Here is a 24,208-nt window from a genome sequence, read left to right on the forward strand (position 1 = left end):
AACATTTATTAAGCACCTATTATAGGACAAGCACTATGAAAGGTACTGGAAATACAAAATTAAATGGTGAATCTCCATTTTAAAGGTAATATTCTAACTAAGGAAACAGGAAAATGTCAAAATATTGTTATCAAACATTTGTCAAAGTAGCTTCATTTTACTGCTGCCAGAAGAGTGAAAGTCAGAAAAACCTGTTTCAATCCTGCCTCTCCCACTCACTTGCTATGTGACTATGTTTTAGTGTAATGGGGTCTGAATTTGAAATTCAGAGGCAGTGAGTTCAAATCTCAGTTCTGGCAATTTAATAGTCAAGTGATCTTAGGCAAGTGACTACCCCTTCGTGCCTCATCTGTAAGATAGGGAAATTAATGCCTGTAACTCATCTCAAGGGGTTACTGAGAAGACTAAATGAGGGATTAATTCATCATCAAATGATTAAGTGCTTCGAAAATCTTAAAGAACTCTATAAATGCCATCTGTTATTATGTGTAACTAGAACATATGAAGTTGATTTGGAAGATTTCAAATCTAAGGTTACTTAATGCCTTTGTTATCTTAGGTAAATTACCTTAACTCTCTGGGTCTTTTTCCTCATCTCTAAAATGAGAGGGGTTAAAATGACTTTTAAGTGCCCTTCAGCTCTGTTTTTATGTCAGCCTAAGATTGGTCCTTTGGGCATAATTTTGGTGAGAAAGTGCCATACTAGAAGCAATCAGGAAAACAGAAAGTCTTAGGTGTTTTCATTTCACTCTAGCCAAACCTCAGCTCTGGAGGTCCTATCTTGCCCAAGGTCCTCTCAAGTTGTCTGAGGAGGACAGTTGCTTTGTCCCTTTATTTTTGCTGCTCTACATCCATTTTGTGGCAGTGTTCTGTTTGTGAAAGAAATTGGGAATTTCTGACTTACTCTACCACCTTCCCTGAATGCCTTTCTGCAGTTGAGTTTTCCGGATTCTCACAGTCCCAAAGAAGAAGTAGCATCCATAGGTAATCTGACCTGTTCTCTGTTGGAACTGATTCGTGCTTATGTTACCAAATACCTCCATAAGAACTACCAAAAGCTCTTGGTACATATTGATACCAAGTTTGTTAGTTGAAAGGTTGTTGCTTAGTCAAATGTTTTGTTTTATTTAGTGGGGAAGGAGGGCATTAAATCAAACTTCTCTTTATATTGCTATAGGGAATTTTTGGTAAGGAAATTGCCTCTGCTAATGGAGCTTCCAACAACTGCTTGGCAACTTATAGCCTTATAATTTCCTGTTGGACTTAGAAGTTGTCAGGATTACACAGCCAATATATGTTGGAACCCAAGTTCTTCCTCACTCTGAAAATGGCTTCCTTTTTCTTCTCTATTTTTTCTTTTTTATTCACTTCTTTTCTATCTTATTCTATCTTTTCTTCCTTCTTCCTTTTCCCATCTTTCATATCCTCAGTCTTTCTTGACTTTCTGTCTACTACTCTGCTGCTTTTCTAAGGCTATCTAAATAAATCCCAATTTCCACCTCAGAAAATACACTTAAAAGAAGACATAATAACAGTTGCAGATGACAGGCTTACCACCACCACCACCCTCCCAAAAAAATTAATAATCCTACAAGTGAAACATAAAAACCCCAGGCAGCATCCTTTCTGACCTAGCAATGTCCTTGCCTCAGCTGGGAAATCTGCATAAATAGAGTTCCATCAAGAGACAGAAATGAGAAGATGCAATATTTAGAGCAGGTGTTCTGGGTGCGTGGGAAGCAGGCAGTACCTTGCAGGTGCAGAGCTTACTTGTGGTTGGGAGTAAGCAAGAGCTTATAGTCATAATACCACAGGCTCAGTTTTCATCATGTAACACAGGGATCATTTTACATGCTTACACAGGATTAAGAATCTAGGTGAAAAATATGTACAGAAGCCCACTTCTGGAGAGCCTGTGCCCTTCTCCCATGCCTGGTTCCCACCTAAGCCTACATTTGCCAATATTGGATTTTTTTTCCATTCCTCAAATCACTCCAAATAAATATTTATTGACTGACTGATTGATTGAAGAGTTGCCTTACTTCCTGAGCCCCATATTGAGAGCTTCTCCTTTTTTTTTTCAGTAGACATTGTTGTTCAGTGGTTCCCTCTGGCCAAAGTGACCTCTTCCCATCCTTCCCATCCCCACTGCCTTTCTTCTCTAATCAAAAATCTATATCTTCCATGTCAAAATTAAGGAAAATGGATTCAAATATAGGAATTTCTAGAAGAAATAACTGTGATTTTAATGCAGACTAAAGTATAGTCTTATGATGGATCTTATGATGGAAAGGCAAAGTACTTGTAATCTTGGACAAATTTGACTTTTATTTCTCTGTGTACTTGTTTTACTCCCAAAGAAAATAAGCACCTTGAGGGCAAAGCTCTTTTATTTTAGAATCTGAATCTTTAGCATCTAACTCAGCACCAGGCACAAAGCAGTCACTTAAATGTTTAATTGAGTGGATAAATAAGGGGATGTTCTGCTAGTCCCTCCCCTCTAAAATTACCATCCAGATACACTATATGTTTATTTTTTCTCTCTTTTTTCTAATTACTTGTAAAGGTAGTTTTCAATATTCATTTTTATAAGATTGATTTTCTCTCTCCCTCTCTTTTCTCTCCCATCCCCAAGACAGTAAGCACTCTGGCACTATGTGTATTTTTAAAGTATATAGTTATTTTTTTAAAATCTTATTGTATTTTTAATTTATGGAATAAAACAAGCATTTCCACAACATAGTGTAATTTTTTAAAAAGGTGATTGCTCATAAAGCTGCAAATCTACTGTGTAGTATATAGCTAATTGCATTAAAATATGAAGCTCCTTAAGGACACAGACTATGTGTTTTATATTATAGCTTTTTATTGACAGAACATACCCATGGGTGATTTTTCAACATTGACCCTTGCAAAACCTTCTGCTCCAACTTTTCTCTTCCTTCCCTCGATCCCCTCTCCTAGATGGCAGGCAGTCCCATACATGTTAAATATGTTAAAGTATATCTAAAATATATGTGCACATGTTTATACAGTTCTCTTGTTGCATAAGAAAAATCGGATTCAGAAGATAAAAATAATCCGTGAAGAAAAACAAAAATGCAAGCTGTCCACACTCATTTCCCAGCATTCTCTCTCTGGGTGTAGCTGGTTCTGTTCATCATTGATCAATTGGATCTGAATTGGATCCTCTCATTGCCAAGATAGCCACTTCCATCAGAGTTGGTCCTCATATAGTATTGTTGTTGAAGTGTACAATGATGTCCTGGTTCTGCTCATTTCATTTAGCATCAATTCATGTAAGTCTCTCCAAGCCCCTCTGTTTTCATCCTGCTGGATAGACCATGTGTTTTTACCTTTCTTTGTGCCTCATGCTTCCCAAGTGTCTGGAACATTGTAAACATTTGATCAATGTTGTTGATTGATTGCTGTCAAGAGAAAAAATAAAAACAAACTTTCCCCCTTTATAACTTGCTCCTTGCTTTGTTTACACAAACACTTGTTAACATAAACCCTCCTTTCAGCCTTTCAAATTGAAGTCTTTTCTTAGAGCTTATTTATAGCAAAGCATATTCCTCCTAGGCCACGGGAGGCAACTGGGAGATAGCTTCCTCTCATTCTTCCCATCCTGTTCCATTGGGGCAGTATTATATAGTACCAGTTTTGCCTTTAATGAGTTGGGTGACCTTGGTTTAAGTCACTTAACCTCTCCATAAAGTGAAAAGGTTGGACTAGCTGATCTCTAAGGTCCTTTGTAGCTTTAATAGTCTTTGCTTCTATTTTTAGTTAATTCTTTGCTAGTTGAATACTTCTCCCATAGGGCAATGGTCTCCGGCTTTTCTCTTGGTTCCAGGAAGTAGCAGAGCCCCAGACATCCAGTACAAGTTTAATAAATGTTTTATTGACTTTTAAAGGTGTTACCAGTCCCTTTTAACTCTAATGCCTTCATTCTGATTTGTTTGTATTTATCCTGTATGGACTGCTAGGTAGCAAATGAACAGAACACTTGCACTGCAGTAGCCCTGGGTCCAAATCCAGCCTTAAATATTTACTGTGTACTAAGTCATGAGACCCTGTTTACCTTAGTTATTCATCTGTACAATGAGTTGGAGAAGAAAACTGCAAAACATTCCAGTGTCTTTGCAAAGCAAACTCCAGATGCAGTAATGGAGAGTCACACACAACTCAGTAGCATTTATCCCGTATATAGCTTACTTTGTATATGTTCATTTGCATGTTGTTTCCCGCCCCCGCCTTCTTCCCTTGCCCCTCTCCATGAGATTGTAAACTCTTTAAGGGCAGTCACCTCCATGAAATTGTGAACCCTTTTTGCCCCTTTTTATGTCCCCATCACTTAGCATTATGCCTGGCACATAGTGAGTGTTTAATAAGTGTTGATTAACTGATTGTCCAAGTTGATACTTTGGTTTCTCCAAGCTAAGAGGAGCTAGCTGCAGAGTCCCTAGTGATGACTATTCTGAAACTTAAAAGTATGTATGGTAGGGTAGGACTGTGCCCTTTGGGAAAAAAAGATGATTTCACTAGAAGGTTTCCATGTTGTAATTGCCCTTCAATTCAATTCCACAAATATTTATTATCTACTATGTATTAAGTCCTGTACAAGGTATTAGGAATATGATGTTGGAAGTGCAACCCAGAGTCTTCCTTCAAGGAGCTGCTGGTGTATTTCAAGGGCTGATATTTCTTTTCTCTTTTTTAAAAAATTTCAATTCATTATTTGTTTATTTCTAGTTTAAAAAAAAATTTTTGAGTTCTGAATTCTTTCCCTCTAGCTACTCCTCCACCCACTGAGAAGACAAGCAATATGATATCAATTATACATGTTAGAGAACTGCATATAAATGTCCTCCTGTAGCTGTGTGACCTTATTAGCAAAGCAGATCTTTTAACTTATTTATGCTTGCCCATCCTGCTGTACAACTCTTCTCTGTGTCTTCCCCTGGTTTATACCAGTGGTATTAAACTCACATAAAAACCTGTGGACTGCATATTAATTAGAAAATCCACATGATAACATTATCTCTGTTCAATTGTATTTTTATTTTGTCAGACATTTCCTAATTACAGTATATTCTGGTTTGGGGAATTGTGGTCTGTGCCACATGTATAACACTTTACATTTACGTTACAATTAGGAGCATGTGTCATATACAAGTAAGTATAATGCACAGTAGAATATGCAAAAGATAGATCCAGATAGGAGGCAGAGCCAAGATGGTTGAAAAGATACATACTTCTTTCTGATCTTCTCCCACAACCCTTAGATTAACTAGCAAATCCAGCCTCTGAATTAATTCTGGATGGCAGAATCCACGAATATTGGGAATGCAACAAATTACCAGCAGAAGATAATTTTGAAGATCACCAGAAAAGCTTCCTTCATGCAGAGAGGCAGCCTAGTACAAGCAGCTGAGCACAGACGCCAGCGTAGACAGCATAGACATAGGGCAGTGTGGGCTCTCCTAGCGGAGAATCTACAAGGAGGAATCTCCAGCAGTGTTGGCCACTCCATCTTGGCTGTAAGCCAGTAGATCAGCAGAGAAGTTAGAAAACATCCAACACAAACACAAAAGGTAAATAATGAACCCCAAAAAGCCAGAATTTCAGGGGATCTGGCCACATCCACCCAGCACCAGGAGAGTCAGCTTGGACACTGCGCAGCCAACCACTTGTACAGGAAGCTTGGACAACCTACCCTGCCCTAAAAGCAGACCCTAACTTTTTTTTTTTTAATTTGTAAAAAAAAACAAAACAAAACAAAACAAAACAAAGAGAACTCTGACCATAGAGTTTTTATGGTGAAAGAAAAGAATAAATTTCAAACCTTAAGGAGATTAAAACCAGATTGTCTCCAGATGAAGCCCCAAAGGATGGTATAAATTGGTCCCCACACAAAGCTCTCCTACAAGAAATTTAAAAGGATCTTAAAAGAGAGCTGGAAGAAAAATGGGGAAAGGAAAGGAAAACTTTGCAAGAGGGTGTGGAAAAGGTATATAACTCATTAAAAGATAGATTTGATAAAATGGAAAAAGAAACAAAATTTGAGAAATGGAAAAAAAATAACTCCCTGAAAAACAGACTTTGTGAAATGGTAAAAAAAAAAAAAAAAATCCATAAAACAAAACAACTCATTTAAGAACTCAATTGGACAAATACAAAACGAAATTTAAAAAGTAAATGAAGAAAATAATTCACTAAAATTCAGAACTGAACAAATGGAAATGAATAACTCAATGAGACATCAAGAATCCGTCAAGCAAAATGAAAAAATGAAAAAAGATAGATCCAGATAAAATGATCTGAGAAAATTATGAGAAGGTCACTTTGAAATGGGAGAAATTACAGAAAATAGCTTTATGAAGCAGGTGGCATCTGATATGGACCTTGAAAGATTTTAATAGATAAAGTCAAGGCAGAAATATGTTCTGGTTATGAGGAATAGCATGTAAAAATTCATAAAGATAGAAAAATCATTACTGGATTTCACCATTTCTCATTCTACAATCCAAAAATCTCTCCACCATCTCCACCTTTTCACAAGCCAGACTTCTAGGAAGAAGCTTTCTATATTCATTGCTTCCAATTTTTCACCTTCCCTCACTTCTCATTTGTAATCTGGCTTCCATCCCCCCAACTCAGAGTTGTCTGCAAAGTTACCCATGATCTCTCTTTTTAAAAAATTAATTAATTAATTTGTATCTCTTTGGGGTATAAGCCCAGTAGGAATACTGCTGTATCAAAGAGTATGCACAGTTTGATAACTTTTGGGGCATAATTCCAGATTGCTCTCCAGAATGGTTATCCATGATCTCTTAATTGCTAAATTGTTCTCCCTCCTCACCCCTATCTCTTAGAATATCAAGATCTTTTGAGGATCAGTCAACTCTGATACCACTTTCTTCAAGAAATGTCTTTTGGGTAAAGTTCTAAATTGCTCTCCAGAATGGTTGAATTAGTTCACAACTCCACCAATTATTAATTGTTCCATTACATTAGTGTTTTAGTTAAAGCATTAATGTTCCAATTTTCCTTAATCCTCTCCAACATTTATCACTTTTCTTTTTTATCTTATTGGCCAATCTAATAGGTGTGAGCTGGTATCTCAAAGTTGTTTTAATTTGATTTCTCTATTCAAAAGTGATTTAGAGCACTTCTTCATATGCCTCTAATAGCTTTGATTTCTTCATCTGAAAACTGTTCATGTCCTTTGGCCATTTATCAGTTGGGAAATGTCTTGTATTCTTATAAATTCGATTCAGTTCTCTGTATATTTGAGAAATACTTTATCAGAGACACTTGTAAAGATTGTTGTTCAGCTTTCTGCTTTCTTTCTAATCTTGGTTGCTTTGGTTTTGTTTATACAAAAGCTTTTAAATTTAATACGATCAAAATTATCTATTTTGCATTTTGTAATGCTCTTTTATATCTTCTTTGGTCATGAATTTTTCCCTTTCCCTGAATAGTAGACTGATCCTTACCCTTCTAATTTGTTTATGGTATCACTCTTGGGATTTATTAAACACTAAGTTACTATGGTCATTGCCTACTGTGTCTTGTGTATCAAATTTAATCCACTGCTTCATCACTCTATTTCTTAGCCACCTCAACTAACAGTAAATTTACTCACTGCCCTTCTAAGAGGCATTCAGGTGACTTTCCCTTGTGGACTGGATTTGAAGTCCTTTATTTCTCATTTCACCTCACTCTATCTCTGCATTAAAGGATCACATGGCAAATTCAGGTCATCACTAACATATAATGTTGTTATTTGTTTTTGTGCCCTGAAATATATTTATTCCATAACCCTTGCTTCTTCTTCCCACAGAAACCCAATGATCGTGATCACAGAGTGAGACTAGCAGTCGGTAATGGCTTGCGGGGAGATGTTTGGAGGGAATTCATCCGGCGGTTTGGAGACATTCATATTTATGAATTCTATGCATCCACTGAAGGAAATATAGGGTTTTTTAATTACCCAAGAAAGATTGGTGCTGTGGGAAGACAAAACTTTTTACAGAAGGTAAGAAAAAAAAATAATGGAGATAAAAAATGGATTTAGTAAAGTTACAGAGTGTGAATTAGTACGCAAACATCTGCTTTCTTATTTTTTTAGCAATAAAGATCAAGAAAGCAAAAAAAAACCATTTTACAATAACAGAAACTATCAAATATTTGGCCATTAACTTATTTAGGAATACTCAAGACTTCTTTAAAGATAATTATAAAATTTTACTGTCTAAAATAAAGGAAGACCTGAATAACTGCGCAAACAAATTGTTCATGGATGGATCAAAATAAAATAGCAGAAATAACAATAACTCCCCAATTTAATTTACATTTAGTGCAATATCAATAAAAAAAATATCAGGGGGCTTCTTAATAGAATTAGACAATCATAATGCATTCTTTTTTTTTTTTAATAAAAACAAGTGGAGGCCAAGTGTAGTGACTAGACCTGTAGTCTCTGCTCCTGAGAAGGCTGAGGCTAGTGGATCACTTGAACTCAGATAATCTGAGCTACCCAGAACAATAACCATTTAAATATCTGCAGTAAAATGTCACACTTGTGGAATCTCCATCAGCCAAGGGTACCAGACTACCTAAATAGCTACCAGGTTGGAAGTGGACCATGTCAGAAATTCTGTTTCTGGTCATTAGTGAAATTTATGTCTATGAGTAGCTAATGTACTTACAGTCTGTGAAACATAAGAAGACACAGTCTAGAAAAAGAGAAAGGAAAGAACAAAGAAATAAAGAGAGGGAAGGAAGAGGGGAGGAAGATTAAGAGTACTGAGGAGTATCTGGAAGAGAAAAACTAGTGAAAGTGATTTTGTACCATAATACCTTTTAAAACAGTACAAAAGACAAAAAATGTATTTCAAGACGATCTGGTTAAAATTAACATTCAGGTATTTCTTAAGCATTATTTCAGAACATAACAGTTATCATACTAAATCAATCCTAGGCCAGTAGTCTGTCTCTGAGAGGGATGTCAAGAGCTAGATTATAAAAGGTCCTATATGTTTTCAATATTGCTAAGCTTGACAAGTTAAGGATATGCTCTTTTACCATTGTGTGTCCTCATCTTAATTTCCATTCATAACTAACAGTGGTTCTATCATCCATTAATTTATCTAAAATGTTACTAAATTATCATTTGTATTTCTGGACAGCAACATTTCTTTGTATCTCTTGTGAGGGGTATAGTGTGGAAGAGAGAGTCATAAAGACCAAAATTGAAGTCCTTCCTCTGACACATTCAATCTGTGTAACTAGGACTAGTTTATTTATCTTCTCACTGCTTCAAAGTAGCTTTTTAACACTAGAAGTTGGAAAAGACTCTCCAAGTTACACTAGTGGGTGGATTTTTTTTCTTATCAGGAATTCCCTAAACCAATAAATTACAAGTCCAGACTCAAAACAAAAACAAAAACAAAAATCATTTCTTAAGATAAAAAAAAATCTTATAGGTTCATGACTTTCTAAGTAACACTTACTGATTGTAAATGAACTTCTTTCACACTTCAAAGTGACTTTATCCCTAATTCTAGTGTCCCAGGATTTGGTGAGCAAGTCTACATTCAGCCAATTAAGTCTATAATCTATAATTGTATCTCCTGCCCCTCCCCCTTTAGTCATCATCTCTTCTGACTGAAAAGTGCTGATTTTTGTCAGACTGCTCTTTAATATGAGATCTTCCTTCCCCTAAGTTTTTTGCGCTGGGATCATAGATCTAGAGTTGGAAGAGATCTCAGGGGTCACGCACTCCTACTTCCTAAGTTTACAAATGAAGAGACAAGAGTTCCAGGTAACACAGGAACTAAATGTCAAAAGCAGGATTTGAACCCAGGTCTTCTGACTCCAGCACCATGACTTGTATTCTGCAACATCATCTTCCCACCCATCCCCCCAGAGCTCTCTTTACCTTCTTGGGCATCAAAAGATCAGTGGGATTTTGCTGATCCAAGACGGGGAGAGGGAGACAGAGGAGAAGGACATGCCAAGGAGAGTTCTGCTATGAACATAGGAACAAAAAGAGGGAAGTATGGCATGTGTGTAGAGGGGACACTGAGTAATTTAGCTTGACAGAATATTGAATGCATAGAGAGAAATAGTGGGAAATTAAGTCACGCTCATTGTTGGGAAGGGGAACTCATTGCTAACAATGCCAAACTCTGGATGGCAGAATGTCGACATAGATCTGTTCAGAATTCAGAAAACCTACTTGTGAGAGAGATGGTGCTCACAATTATGATTGATTCTGTTCTTGCTAGAAAGCTGTTTCATATGAGCTGATTAAGTATGATGTAGAAAAAGATGAACCCGTCCGAGATGGAAATGGATACTGCATAAAAGTTCCTAAAGGTACCACTGACTTTTATTAAATGAAATAATCTGTTGTTCTCTTTTCTGTTAGAATGTCCTTTAAGGAGCATCAAGGTAGAATAAATGTAGCACAAGCTATATCTCTTTGGAAATAAAGGTTTCATTTAAGTTTTAAGGAACCATAAATGAAATGCTCCAAACTACCAGTTATATAAAAAAGTCATTCTTTTACTCCTTATTCAGTAAATGTTTCTATGATCATATGAGAAAAAAGAGTGAGTTTATTGATGTCTTTAACTTTTAACCTCAAACTTTATTGAAAATATAAAAAAGAATTAGAATTATAGATGTATTATAGATATATAATTCTACATATAGAATTATAGATGTCTGGGTATATGCCTATCCCTTCAAATTGTTTCAGATCTCATCTTTGTTTTTAACCTTGTTTCTGGACTATGGACAAGTCATCACTTAGTTTTTAAGCCTTTTATCTTCTTAGCTGTGAGAATATAGGTAATACAGCCAGGTCCCCTTTGGAGCAAATAGTGAATCCCTTCAAAAGGTCACATGATGCAAATTTGCACTACATTATTTCCATTTGGCTGGAAGTACTTACCATATTTTACATAATTATAACTTCAAATGAATTCAGATATATTCGTGCCCACTTCAGCAGATTCATTATTTGCACTAAATAAGACCTCCCTATAATAACACTGATGTCTCAGAATTATCAGGAGGATCAAATGCTGTAATGTCACTAAGGTGCTTTGCAAACCTTGAAACAATACAATAAAAATGTCAGCCACTATTGTGACTATTGTTGTTGTGGAGTCAAACCTAGTAGCCATTCTTCATTTGACTTTAGTCAAAGGGCTAGTTTCTGGTGAAATCTGATGACAATGAAAATATCTGTTTTTTTCCTTTTTTTGTCTTAGGTGAAGTAGGATTATTAGTTTGCAAAATCACACAACTTACACCATTCACTGGCTATGCTGGAGGAAAGGCTCAAACAGAGAAGAAAAAGCTAAGAGATGTCTTTAAGAAAGGAGACGTCTATTTTAACAGTGGTGATCTCTTATTAATTGATCATGAAAACTTCGTCTATTTCCATGACAGAATTGGAGATACTTTCAGGTTGGTTTCTGTTTATTATTAGACAGAACACTTTAAAAAATATCTAATGGGACAGGTGTAATGGATAGAAGACCAGCAGTGAAATCAGGAAGGACCTGAATTCAAATTTGGCCTCAGTCACTTAGCACTTCCTGGCTGTGTGACTCTGGACAAGTCACTTGAACCCAACTGTCTCAGCCAAAAACAAAAAACAAAAAAACTAATGAAACTGGAACTGTAATCTTTAGCCCACATTAGTTGTAAGGATAGGGTATGAAAATATGATTTCATTGGTAGAGGAGACTTTTCAGTGGGGAATTCTATTTATTAATATAGATTAGTGTTGCAACTTTTCTAGTAGTAAAGAATTGCCATAGAGAGAGTCAAGAAACCGAGGCAGCATAGTATAGGAGAAAGTCAGGAGATGAATCCTGCTGCCAATACTTAATAGCTATCTCTATCAACACAAATGTTATTGTTGTTAAGTCTTCTCTCAGTCTCTCTTACTCTTCATGGCCCCATTTGGGGTTTTCTTGGCAAAGTTACCAAAGTAGTTTGTCATTTCCTCCTCCTGCTATTTTGCAGATATGGAAACTGAGGTGGACCTTAAAAGTATAAAGTTAAATGTAATTCTGAAATTCATTAGTTAAATGAAATAAGAAGTAAAATTTCATTAAAATCAAATATTGGTTATAGAAGTAGGGAGTGACATCTTCCTTAGATCAAGCCTATATTTTAATAATGGAACCATCTTTACTCCAACCTATATTTCTGATGGGTGACTTTCACCCAGCAACTGAGTGGAACAGTAAATAGAGTGCTTGCCCTGAGGTTGGGAGTACTTATTCCCGAGTTCACATGTAACCTCAGACACTTGTTAGCTGTGTGATTAGCCAAGCAAGTCACTTCACCCTATTTGCTTAGTTTCCTCATCTGGAAAATGAAACAAACCACTTGCCAAGAAAATCCCAAACAGGATCACAGAGAGTGACATGACTGAAAAAAATGTCCAAAAAGCAACAACACAGAGGGAGGACTGCTGGGAACTGAATGTGGATCACAACATAACATTGATCTGATTTCTCTTGGAAAGCAAGAGAATTTTATAAATATGTTTATACATATTGGATTTAACATATATTTTATCATGTTTAACATATATTGGATTGCTTGCCATCTAGATGAAGGGGTGGAGAGAAAGAGGAGAAAATCTGAAACACAAGGTTATGCAAGGGTCAATGTTGTCAAATTATCCATGCATATGTTTCAAAGATAAAAAATGTTATTAAAAACGACAATTTTCACCCTAAGTCTGTGCTTTTGCTAAAACATTTTCAGGAATAAATCGATGTCATTCTATACTGACAGACATTTTAGTTATTACTCAGTTCTTCTGTTAACAAGCATATCATTGTTAACAAACATTTGTTAAGCACAGTTTTTTGTACTAGGCACTGTGCTGAATAGTAGAGATACAAAGACAGGAATTAACAGTTCCTGCCCTTAAAAAGTTGGTATCTGGGGAGAATGCTCATGCAGACAATTATATATACAAATTATGGGCAAAGTCAATCTGTGGTGTTTTTTTGAAGGGAAGGCAATAGCAGTTGGAGGGATTGGAAAGGATTTCTCAAGGGAGTTGAATCCAAAGCTTTGCCAAACTCAGGAGTGCTAAGATTGAAGGGAGAAGGCTAACATGCTTTTCAGACATTGGGAACAAAGCCACAAAGAGGAGCGATAAAGTATCCTGGGTGGATCTTCAAGGTCAGTTTGGCCACGCCATAGGAGGAGGGCATGAAGGAAAATTATGTATAAAATAAGGTCTGGGAATTTCCAAGAGTGATTATGAAATAAGATCAGGCTACGCCAGACTAAACCACATCCGAACCCTAGATATATAATGGAAATATGACAAATGTGTTACTATAAGTTTAGACAGAAATTAACCTGCCCTCTTTCTTTCCCAAATCCAGGTGGAAAGGGGAAAATGTGGCAACCACGGAAGTCGCAGATATCATAGGGCTGGTTGACTTTATCCAAGAAGTTAACGTTTATGGCGTGCCTGTACCAGGTACATGCAAAATCCATTGGAAAACTTAAACTAAACTTCTAGATTAATGGAATGTAGTTTTAACCTTGGCACAAAATTTGCTGTCTGTTCCCTAAAAACTATTCCACAAAGAATCGTTCTTTTCTTTGAGTATTATATAGTGACTGGAGTGTTTGACTTAGGGTTAGAAAGGCCTGAGTGTTGTGAGTATCTTAACTTTTCTGAATTTTTATCTGAAAAAATAAAGATAGCCAATACTTCATGGAATTGAGTTTCTTTTAGATTAAAATTATGACATTCAAACGTCCATAAAAGGTTTGACAAAATTTTAGATCCTATCTAAATGGACCTAGAGTCAGGAAGACTCATCTTGATGAGTTTGAATCCAACCTTAGAAATTTACTAGCTGTGTGACTCTGGATCTGTTTGCGTCACTTTCCTCATCCTTAAAATGAGCTGGAGAGATAAATGACCTTCAGTATCTTTGCCAAAAAAAAAAAAAAACAGATTGGGTTACAAAGAGTTGGACATGACTGAAAAGTGATGGAAAAACAAAATGTCTATTGTTATTATCACCATCATCATTATTATTTTAATAACTAGAAAGTGGGAGATGGGCTGAGTTTTGTGTTTCTATAAAATCAAGGTCATTACATTTTAAATTAAGAACTACTTTTTTTCATCAATATTTGTTATTTATGGTCAAGGGAACAGATAACTCTCTCAGAGATAAGCTTTCTTGGTCATTGTGTGGCAAAACTTTAAACAGGCTGGACTAGGTTTCATGTCAGCATTTTTCAGATTTGCTAACACCATAGTTCAGTGGCAACAATGCCAAATGTTGACATGACCTGAGTTTAAATCCTGTTTCTGAGACTAATTTACTGTATGAACTTGGACAAGTCTACGGGGAGGGGAAGGTTTCAGTCTATAAAATGAGAGAGTCGTAGCATATGACCTATAAGATCCCTTGTAGCTCTAACTATGATTCTAAAATAGATGAGGTCTGGAAGGAAATAAAAAATCAAAGAATATTTCCTTTGATTTTTTTGCACCTGCACATGGAGGCAGAAAAGCAGAGCAAGTGAGGTTCCCAAGGAGAAAAGATAGAAAAAAGCTCCTCTCCTTCTTATCAAGTCCCTCAGGCATACGACTCACCACCCCAAGTGATTACACTGGGGCATAGTACCATTTATCTGCCTTAGAAGCAATGTTTTGCTTTTCTTACTTGTTTTGCAAGCAAGAATCCAAAGTTCTCTTTTCTCCTAAGCAGAAGAAAGATTGATATACTAATGATTAACACAATTTAACACTTACCTCAAGGTTACAGAGGTTAGAGGTACAAATACTGTTATGTATTATTATTATGCTCATCTTACTACTGGGGAATCTGAAACCTTTAAAGATTAAGTGAACCCTACACACCTGAGGTAGGATTCCCATGGCAGTCTACTGACTCTAAACATACTAGGACAGTCATTGGACCAGGTTACTTTTCAAAAAATAAAAATAAAAAATAAGGCTTCTAGAGTTGCACTTGTTTGCCAGATCTTCATTTCATGGTAGAAATTATAACTGTGAACCAGGTAGCTAAAATTTAAGAGAGTCTATAAAAAACAGAATCCTTACATAGAAGACTGTACTTAGTAGCTAATTAAATCTTAGCCCACATAAGTATTAAATGAAATATAGTGCTCAGATTATGGGATTTAATTGTTCAGTCACGGCTGACTCTTCATGACCCTATTAGGGTTTTCTTGGCAGACATACTGGAGTGGCCACCCCCACTATCCCCATAGATAGTCATTAACTTCTCCAGCTTATTTTACAGAACAAGAAATTAAGAAAAACGGAATTAAGTGACTTGTCCAGAGTCATCCAGCTAGTAAGTGTCTGTAGTTGGATTTGAACTCAGGAAGATTAGGCTTCTTAACTCCAAGCCTAGCGCTCTGCACACAGTGGCTCCCCATTGTGCCCGTGGAAATTAATAGTCTCATTTTATTCTTAGATAGGGAAAGGTTTGATTTTAAGACTGGGAATCTGAGTTTGAGCCTAACTCTGATATTTACTACCTGTGTAATCTTGGGCAAGTTATTGAAGCCCTCCGTTTCCTCATCTGTAAAGTGAGGGGGTTGGTCTCATTTTCAGTTCTAGGTCCTAGATTTAGAGCTACAGTGGACCCTTTTACAACCAGGACTCAGTGGTTTTTCCATATCCCCTTAGATAACAAGTTGGTATACTATCCCTTCCTCCAAACCCAATACTGTTTATAGTACCTGTCTAGAATACCATGTTCAGGACTGGGTCACAGCACTTTGAGGTGACTCTAGGCTCTTGTAGACCATGCCAGTGAAGCACAAATTTAACAGTTCCTGGGGAAACTACAAATGTAGGCCTTTTGATTAGGATTGTCACAGGAAGACCAGCCTATTTAATCTGAATTTGAGGCTTTTCCCCAAAAGTTTGGCCCACCAGATGATGACTTCTTTGGCCATAGCAACTCCTGGAACCATCCACCATCAGCCAACCATCTATAAAAACACAGAAGGCTTGGAGTCCACTTATAGAGAGGAAAGAATTCACATCATAACAACTGCTCTCTTAAAATATTAGGAAGCTTCAACCTAGAATATGTTCATAAAAATATGATCAGAATAGAAACTATACTTCTTGAGATTCAAGTGTCTAAAGATGTTTAGCTTGGAAAAAAGGTGTTATGAGGGGACATCATTTTATCTTCATTATTTGAAGGGCCCACGTATAAGACTTGTTTTGGAGAACAAACCTAGAACCAGTGGCTGGAAATCAAAAGGGCATTTTTGCCTCAAAATAAAGAAATAAAAAATAAAAAAACACCTAAGAGTGTTTCTACAACACAGTGCTCTAGCTGCCTTATTGTGGAGTGAGGTCTCCATCACTGAAAGTGGTTGATAGTTGTCCTTCATTCTCTGCAAGGACCAAAATGATATTAATATGTGAGAGTCAAGTTACAATATGTCCAACTATGGTTGATCAAAGGAACATAAGCTCAGAATTCTCTACCACAGGTCTAGAACAAATAGTCCATGTGAACATTTGGAGTATATTTTCTAAATTTGCACATCTTACATTTCTGAGCTAATTCAATTCTGTTTTGCTCATAAGAGCACAGCACCTACTCTGATGAAGGCACACCATGCTGAGTGGTCCTGTGCCAGTGTTTTCCATGTCCCACAATCAATTCCAGAGTTCTTAAACAAGACCTTGAGAGTATCCTTGTAGCGCTTTTTCTGACCACATTGTGAGCGCCTGCCCTGTGTCGGTTCTCTGTAGAATAGTATTTTGGCAAGTGTACATTTGGCATCCAAACAATGTAGCCAGCTTCACAGAGCTGTGCCCTCTGCAATAGAGCTCATTACAAGTATTTTAGTAGAAGCAAAATAACCATCCATCATGGATTTAAAGGAAAGGCATTTGTTAATTGATATTCAAAGCCTTAGAATTCAGTCTAGATCTAGACTCATGGTAAAAGTAGAGGTCTGGACCATGGCATTCGCCCTATCTCAAACCACGCTTTATCTAACATATCCATGAGAACTTCATTAGGTGTGGAGCCAACATAAAGGTTCTTACCTGTTTGGGGTAGACTTGGAATGTCTGGTACTATCCCTAGCACAGACATGAACCAGGCGTGATGCTAGAATCATTCCCAGTGAGATCATCTCTTTAGGCAAGGGATGACCAGTTGGCCTGGACCAGAACTAGGTTACCTCTTGGAAAGGCAGAGGAAGAGTAGCTATTGGTGAGTACATTGCCTTTCCTATTAGAGAATAATAATTTAAATTTATAAGATACTTTAAGGTTTGCAGAACACTATATATAAATTATCTCATTTGAATATCAACATTTTGTAGAGAGGGAAAGTAAATGACTATCTCAAGCCTCTTCCTACTCTAGACCCTCTTCTGTTTAGCCAGAAAAGTGATTTTCCTATAGTAAAGTTGCAATCGAGAGAGAGAGAGAAAGAAAGAAAGAAAGAGAAAGAAACTCTAGTGGCTCCCTATCTCCTAGATCAAATACAGAATGCTCCCAATTCAAAATTCTTCATAACTTAAGTCTCCTTTCCACTCTTTTTACACCTTATTCCCCAATACATACTCATTAATCAGTGACACTGGCCTTCTCACTATTCCACAAACAAAACACTTCATCTTTTAACATTTTCTCTGGCTGTCCCTCATGCTATAACGCTCTTACCCTCATCTCTGCATCAACCTAAATTCCTACTAAACCTATCATTGGCACTCTTTGAAAATGAAGAATGAACAACAATAAAACAGTCTTTTCCAAGAAGCCTTTCCCAGTCCCTCTTAATTCTAATTCTTAATTAATTCTTAATTCTTCCCTCTGTTAATTATTTCCTATTTATCATATCTCTGTATATATTTGTTTGGATGATGTCCCCCCAATTAAGAGTGTAAGGTCTTTGTGGACAGAGATTGTCTTTTGTGTATTGATTACCACAGTGCCTGGTACATACTAAATGCTTAATAATTGCTTATTGGTGGATTGATTAGCTTAAAGAGGTTAACATAACATACCCAAAGTTGCACAGCTATTGTCAAATTAAGATTTGACCATGGGTCTTCTTGGCTCTGTCCAATATGTTCTACTATTACCATGCTAACCTAGAGGAATAGAGAGGTTTACACTGGTGAACTCTCTCTACATCCAGTGCACCTTCATTTCTTTTCTTTTTTTTTAAATTTTTTTGTCAATTAGGCTATAGAGAAATATGTGGAAGTTGCTAAGAGTTGCCTTATGGTAACTAACTACCTGTAGAAACAAAAAAGAGGTGGGGGGATGTTAAGTTTAGTCCTCCTCATTCCTGTGTTTCCTTTTTGTTTTCTACCTTCATTAGAGAGAGATATAAACACACAATCACCTTGGGAGAGGTTTCAAAAGCCCGGGGCCCTCGTGACTAAAGTAAGCTGGCTCCTCCTTCTCTCTGATTACATATAAGTAGTTCTGGGAAGTAGAGCCAGCCTCCCCTAGAGCCATAAGATTGGGTAGAAGCGATATTAAGCTCAATTACTACTGGCCTCACAAGAAAACAATGATAATTGTTCTAAAAACACCTCTCCTTTTACTGTCCTGCCTGGTCAAGAGGAAATAAATGCTATTAGGTTCAGTTGTGGTGATTGTCCCAACACTTCTCCACTTACTGCCCTCCTAGAGCGAGATAAATCCCTTGCCCTTAGGACTGGTTTACTTTATTGTATTAACTTGCTTTACTGTAAAGGCATAAAATAATCCCGCCTTCTGCTTCACTTTTATTCCCCTCTCCCCTTTGTTATTTTTATCCAGTCGTGTGGCCCCATTTGTGGTTTTCTTGGCATTAAATACAAACACTCTGGCATTCAAGGCCCTTGGGATCCTACTTAACTATTTCCCCCTTCCCTACCTTTCACAGCCTTCTTACTCTTATTTCCCACCAAATATTCTTCAGGGCAATGATACCAATCTTTTTATTATTCCTTGAACAAAATACTCCATCTCTTAGCTCCAAGGATTTTCTCTTGACTGTCTCCCATTCCTGGAATATATCGTCCCTTCTCATCTCTGCTTACTGGCTTCCCTGGATTCCTTGAGGTCCCTATTAAAATCCCATTTCTACTGTTCAGTCATTTTAGTCATATCCAACTCTTTGGGACTTCAGTTGGAGTTTTCTTGACAAAGATACTAGGGTGGTTTTCCATTTTCCTGTCCAAATCATTTTACAGATGAGAAAACTGAGGCAAATTAGGTTAAGTGACTTATCTAGGGTCACACAACTAGGGAATATCTGAGGCCAGATTTGAACTTGGGTTTTTCTGACCTCAGGCCCAGCATTCTATCCATTGCCCCAACTTAATTCTAACATAATCCAAGTTTATTTCTAGAACTATTGGACTGATTCAGTTTTCTTTAATAGTATATTATACTATTATAGTATAGTATATTGTACTATTATAATATAGTATATTATATCATTATAGTATAATATTATACCATTATAGTATAGTATAGTATACTACATATAATAATATACAATAAAATGTCTGATATTTTCTCAATTTCTCAATTATTCATGGCAACTGGAATATGTCAATAACAATGACTAATTCCTAAGTAATCCCAGAGCTTCACTTTATCTAGTGATTGGACTTTTTCCCCTTACCAAACCTATAAGAGCTGATGATAGAGAACCGATTTTTCTGGTTTGTGTTTGAAGTTTTTTTTTTTTTTCCCCTACCTACCCTCTAGGAGAAATCCCAATGAAATGAGATATAAGAAAAACTGAGAGATATAGAAGAGAAGCTTAAGTCCCAGCTAGCTCACAACTGGGTAGATAGTCACTTTGCTGAATAACTTAGTATATTTAAAAATAAATATAGCACCCCCTCTGGAGGTAGGTCCCCAAACTGCATAAGATAGGTAAAGATTCATGAAAACTAGTAGATGTTTCATGAATGCTAGTTTAAAGGACCGTTCTTTTAGTCATTTAAATGCTTTCCCATCTTGTCTCAATAAGCATTATTATATTATTGGTCACTTTTTCTCCAGGTCATGAAGGTCGAATAGGGATGGCATCCATCCGGATAAAGGAGAACCATGAATTTGATGGGAAAAGGCTTTACACTCACCTGGCTGAGTACCTGCCTGGCTATGCAAGGCCTAGATTCATTCGAATTCAGGTACGAATACCAAAGAGGCAATGAACGATTTTTTCCCTCCAAGGAAATTCCTAGTACCCTGGCCCATCCCTTTAGAGTGCCTATGTGGCTTCAGTAAGGTCTGAGAAATGGATTACCACTTCCCTTTGGATCAGAAAATGCAGTGGCTTTGTAAGAAAGGTGCTATAATAGATAATGTGTGCCACTGTAAGTAAGTAGTTCTGAAACCTAGAACTTCTCCAGGCTAATTCCACTAAAGGGCAGACAGACTACAGCTCGTTCATTTGGAAATCTTTGCTGGAGGAAGGCTTACTTAAAAGCCTAATTCAATTTGATAGATATTTATTAAGTCTATAGTTCATATTCTTTTTCATTCGACCTCTTGGGCAGTCTGATAAAACTTAAGGATCCTTTCTCAGAAGAATAGCTTTAAATGCACAAAATAAAATACAGAGGATTACAAAGAAAACCAATTATCTTAAAATAGAGTTATCAAAACTTTTTTTAGGTTTATGGACCTCCAACTTGAGAAAACTTGACTTAAGCAGCTCATTGTGGAGGTTTAGGATTTCTTGCTTCAAGCACAAAGCAATGAAACATCTGATAAAATTTTTTGACTTTGTACAATGGGAAATTTAACTGTATAGGTTCAGTCATTTGGAACCATGCTAGACTGAACATCTCTAACAGGGAAAAGAAAGTGGATTCCTTCTAGAATGCTTTCAAGACCTTATCTGGATTAGCCAATGCTATTTTTTTTTAAAGTAACCAAAAAAAAAAAAGAAAGAAAAATTAATGTTCTGGGACCACTTATACCTGTTTATACAATTAGAGATGAAAGGGGCCCAGAGGTCATCTAGTCTAACTCTCTTGCTTTATAGATGAGGAGATTGAGAGATTAAGTGACTTGTCCAGAGTGGATCAATTACTTTTTTTAAAAAAATTCTAAATACAGAAGATTTGAAGGATGTGTGATTTCAAAATGGAAGACTCCATCTACAAATGTAGATAGATAAAACTAGAGGGAAGCTGCTTAACATCTACATGTCTCAATTTCCTCATCTGTAAAAGAAAAGTATTTTTGTTGTGCTAAAGCTTTCTGAGATTTTTTCCAGCTCTTAATCTAGGATCTGAGGATGCTAGCAAGGCATATGACTTCCTAAAGGAAGGGGGCCTAGGAAGAGAAGTCATTGGCCCGATATCATGCTGTTAGTTTATATTGCTGGCAGAATTTGTCTTCTATCTTCCTAGTCTTTCTATCTCATGTTGTAAAGACCACTGCATTGGAATCAGAGGTCCTGCATTCATACTCTAGTTCTGCCTCTTATTAATAGTTATATCCTGGGCAAGTCATTATCTTCTCTAAGCTTTTGTATAATGAGTAGGTTGGTACTTCGCAATTTTAAATCTCTGATCCTCTGTGCAATGGACAATGCTGCCTCCTCTGAGTCCATGTGCCCAAAGCAAAAGGTTTATGTAAGACTCCCAAGGCCTCTCTAATCCATGGAAATCTGCAGGAAGAAAAGTGAACATTTTAAATCTGCAAAGAACCATATATTTCCTTGTTCAGATAATATGACCATCTCTTAACTGCTATTCCTCTGCAAGGTAACTGTGACTATCAAAAGCCATAGCAGTGAAGGGCAAACTTTGACAGTTCCTACAAGGTGGAAGGGTTTCAAGTAGAATCAGATTGGCAGATGCTGTAAATATTGCCTGAGGGCTAGGGTTTAATAAATGCTTGTTTAATGAATAAACAAATTATTGGGTGTTTTTCAGGATACCATTGAAATCACTGGAACTTTTAAACACCGTAAAGTGACACTTGTGGAAGACGGATTCAATCCTGCTGTCATCAAAGATGCCTTGTATTTCTCGGATGACACAGAGAAAATGTACATACCTATGACTGAGGACATTTACAACTCTATAAGTAATAAAACTCTGAAACTCTAAATGTTTCCAGGACAGTAACTACAACATAATCTCTGAATTATACCCATTTCAGCATTTGTTTTAATCCAATTTTACTTTGATTGAACATTATAAAATATAATTTTCTATGAACTGATGCATACTATAAGGGAAAAGGGTTTTTTTGTTGTGGTTTTGTGTTGTGTTTTTTTTTTCCTTAAATTTATCTGAACTTTTGCAAATGCAAAGATATAGAGTTAATTTGTTTTTAAATTTGCACCTACTGTTTGTATTTGCAAACTGAATTTATTGAGGGGAGGGGATATTTTTTTTAAAAAATACTAATAAAACAGATCAACAATAAAGTGTGTGATGGTGCTGTTTCTTATGTTCTTAATTAACTGTATTCCAAATGTAGCCCTCATGTCAAGTATATCAATAACATGAAGGACTCAGATTATTGTTCAAGGAATGTACCTTTGGAATGGTTTGATTTCCAAACCAGAAATCTGGGAAAATTGTTGTCCTGGATATCCCAGGAGGGTGACACTGGTTCTTCCTTATTGGTGAAATTAAGCATCAGTGAAATCAAGAGTAATTGAGTATTGTGCAAATGGGCCAGTCACAGGTGTTCAGGGCCCAACAATGAACATATTTACCAGTATTGTTTCCATTTCCCATTGTCGCAGTTCTAGTTCACAGCCTTATGGAAACTGCAGTTCATACACGGTGGGGTAGCAGATAGCAAATCCCCTTCAGCCCTAACCTTTACTGCTGCAGCTGCTCTCACAAAGACTCATATACTGGCCAAGATCCTTTCTGGCATCCTTGCTCCATTGAGGTTAGATGGCAAAGTTCCATTGACTGGTAATAAATCGCCTTGGTATTTCCACTGGGAAGATCTGGAACTTCTCCAAAGTCAACCTAGAGATTAGCGCCTTTGGGCTAGTTCTTTTCCCTTATGTTTGGCTGCCAAAATAGTGATCCTCCTCCCACTTGACTACAGATTCCTTTAAGGATCTTGGAACGAGTTGTCTTATTAAAGACTTCCCTATGATTAGAGAGAAGGGTTTGAGCAGAGGCTAATGACAATTTGTCAGGAATACCAGAGCTTAAACCATATTTGCAGGTCAGAACTAATATGCTGGTAGAATACTGAATTTTTTTTTCAGAGAAATGCTCTCAATGATCCCCAAGGTTATATCCTTGGGATTTATTCAAGGGTCAAAGAGTCTACAATACTATATTGTATCTATAATTTGCCACTGGACCCAGATGGCTCTGGAGGAGAGAGCAAATCCAATTCACTTGCAACTCAAGACATTACCTTCCTGATATCATTGGTTCTTTTCAAGAAGGAAGGACAAGCCACAGGAAGACTGCCACTTGAAGAATGGTGTTTCCTATAACAATGTAATTGGTATCCAATCCTTTTCCTTATCCAAACTCCCTCAGGTAGTTTAACCTAGCATAATCAGAACTGGCAGTTTCTAAACAATTAGAATCACTGATTTACAGCTGAAAGTGACCTTAGAGAAAATCTGATCAGATCCACCCCATGCTCCCCTTCCATTCTGTAGATAAGTAACCCAGAGATGAAATGAGTAGCCCTAGATAAAATTTGAAAGAACCAGGATTTTAACATAGATATCCAACACATTTTCTGTCACAGTACACTGCTTCCTAAGTGAAGAGGTGAGGTTTCAGCAGCCACATGAACAGAGAGAAATCTTTGAAGACATGTATGACAGCCACACTATACCAGCACTTGACTGTAAATGTGCATTTGGGGAGAGACTTGCATCAAGGGCAATCACTGGGACAGCATTCATGAAAAGGAGGAAAAAAAGAGAAAAACAAAGATGGATGGAGTTATCAGTGGGCAAGTTAGACACTGTGATACAGTGGTATTAACTGGAAGGGGCTTGCCATAATGGTCCTTAATGTTTGTAAAGCATTTAGCCCAGTGCTTAGCATACAATATGTATTTACTTCCCTTCTTAGTAATCAAAAACATATGAGGGCATTTTTTTAAAGTTCCCATTTTATCCTCCACCCCACTTTTCCCCTTTTTTTCTGCATG

At 36.8% G+C, this 24,208-nt stretch overlaps 1 protein-coding gene across 1 annotated transcript in view; it reads left to right on the forward strand.

The window, feature by feature from the left end:
- Nucleotides 1-22,490, forward strand: part of SLC27A2 (solute carrier family 27 member 2) — a 68,814-nt gene extending 46,324 nt beyond the window's left edge. The window contains exons 5-10 of the mRNA XM_051980620.1: nucleotides 7,847-8,041; nucleotides 10,296-10,386; nucleotides 11,289-11,487; nucleotides 13,440-13,537; nucleotides 20,102-20,232; nucleotides 21,991-22,490. Coding sequence (XP_051836580.1) covers nucleotides 7,847-8,041; nucleotides 10,296-10,386; nucleotides 11,289-11,487; nucleotides 13,440-13,537; nucleotides 20,102-20,232; nucleotides 21,991-22,167 — 891 coding nt within the window. The 3' untranslated portion in view covers nucleotides 22,168-22,490. The remainder of the gene's footprint in view (nucleotides 1-7,846; nucleotides 8,042-10,295; nucleotides 10,387-11,288; nucleotides 11,488-13,439; nucleotides 13,538-20,101; nucleotides 20,233-21,990) is intronic.
- Nucleotides 22,491-24,208: the final 1,718 nt, after the last annotated feature.

Source organism: Antechinus flavipes, chromosome 2 (genome assembly GCF_016432865.1).
Source record: "Antechinus flavipes isolate AdamAnt ecotype Samford, QLD, Australia chromosome 2, AdamAnt_v2, whole genome shotgun sequence".
NCBI classification, from domain to species: domain Eukaryota; kingdom Metazoa; phylum Chordata; class Mammalia; order Dasyuromorphia; family Dasyuridae; genus Antechinus; species Antechinus flavipes.